The 1,606-nt window shown below is 41.8% G+C and overlaps 1 protein-coding gene across 1 annotated transcript; it reads left to right on the forward strand.

Annotated features, from left to right (window-relative positions):
* Positions 1-791: 791 nt before the first annotated feature.
* LOC148938816 (protein CFDP2-like) lies at positions 792-1,286 on the forward strand. The gene has a single exon (XM_089107514.1). The coding sequence runs from the start codon at positions 792-794 to the stop codon at positions 1,284-1,286; it is 495 nt and encodes a 164-aa protein (XP_088963640.1).
* Positions 1,287-1,606: the final 320 nt, after the last annotated feature.

A 1,606-nucleotide genomic window follows, 5' to 3' on the forward strand; every position in this document is an offset into this window, starting at 1 on the left:
AGGTTCCGTATTTAGTATACGCTATGCTCTACTCTCCATCCCAAAATTGGGAAATATATAGTCACAATTTGTTTCTAAACTATTATATTTTCATTATATTTTGTTTTATACCCCTATACCCAAGATTGAACATAAAACTCTTGAAAAGGATAAGGAATAAAAACGCTGAAACTAAAATATAAAACATAAAATAGTAAAACTTGGAATTGCAAAATATATTGGAAAAGGTCTAAAACAAAGAAAGACGAACAGGATTTCTGACTTAAAACAAGAATTAATCTTAAAGGTCAGACGACACATTTATATGTATATATATATATATATTCATAATTAACTCCGCCATAGCCGGTTCCAAGCCCGCGCTGAGTAAGGAGGAGGAGACGACGGGGAAGAGAACCCGTCGGTTAATTAAATCTCCATGAATCATCTATAAAGAAATGAATACTCCCAGAAATTTTGCGCCTACTAAGGTGTCCCCGGTAAGCGACGCGATCCTTCTCCCCAGAATAGCGGTGAGATCGACAAGTGTACGAGCTATTCCATGTGAAATAAATTTACAGAAGGATGAATTCCGAGTTTATAGATGGAATGTGAGATCGGCGAAGCGAGAATCAACAAGGCTAGTGATGGCTATGGCAACGAACCGTTACCAAGTAGACGTTCTTTGTCTATCAGGGACAAGATTGAACGGAGTGTCTGAAAAAACCATACCGGTCCGTGACTCCAACAACTCGTAGTTATTCCTCAACTCTGGTGCATATGATGGATCCGATGACCATGGAGTCGGCTTTATGATAGGCCGCCGTGCGCAAAAAGCTTTTCTTGAATGGGATCCAGTGAACCCGAGAACAGCCAGACTACGACTTAAGGGAAGATTATCCAACATATCTATATTTACTTTCTATGCAACAACAAGAGCGGCAACGGATGATGATAAAGACTCCTTTTACACTGATCTGGAGTTTACAATGCAGAAATGCCCCAAACGAGACTTGCTAATTTTAGCGGGTGATTGGAACTCCCCTGTTGGCCCGAGAGACCCCAATATTCGCGATATTGTTGGCCCATTCACTTACGGTCAGCGGTGCTGCAATGGGAATAGACTACTCCAGTTCGTGAGATCTCAAAACCTTACCATCATCAACACTATGTTCCAACACAAACCCTCTCAAAAAATAACTTGGTTCTCAAACGATGGCTCCACAACTGCCCAAATTGACCATACATTGATCCGTCAGCGTTGGTGCTCCTCAGTCATCAATTCTCGAGCTTACAGAGGGACATGAACAGGGTCAAAATCTGAAAGCGATCATACGCTTGTAGGTGCGAAAATACTCCTGGAGTTGAGCGCGAGGAAGAGACAACCCACAAAATGGAAGTTAAACGTGGAGAAACTGAAAATCCAAAAAGTGTTTACGACTTTTGCCTGAAGTTACAGAACCAGTTCGCAAGCCTGACCAACTGCTGTAATGAAGACCCAACCACCCAATGGAAAGAATTCCGGAACACCACTGAAAAGGTGGCCACTGAAGTTATCGGCTATGCCCCTACAAAGACGAGGAAGAATTACGTCTCAGAGAAAAGTGTAAAGCTAATCGAAACTAGG

Source organism: Artemia sp. Qi Xiang Cuo, unplaced genomic scaffold (genome assembly GCF_049724085.1).
Source record: "Artemia sp. Qi Xiang Cuo unplaced genomic scaffold, ASM4972408v1 HiC_scaffold_519, whole genome shotgun sequence".
NCBI lineage: Eukaryota > Metazoa > Arthropoda > Branchiopoda > Anostraca > Artemiidae > Artemia > Artemia sp. Qi Xiang Cuo.

Excerpts from the sequence above, each read along its gene's own strand:
- LOC148938816 (XM_089107514.1), top strand. The coding sequence starts at position 792 with ATGATAGGCCGCCGTGCGCAAAAAGCTTTTCTTGAATGGGATCCAGTG.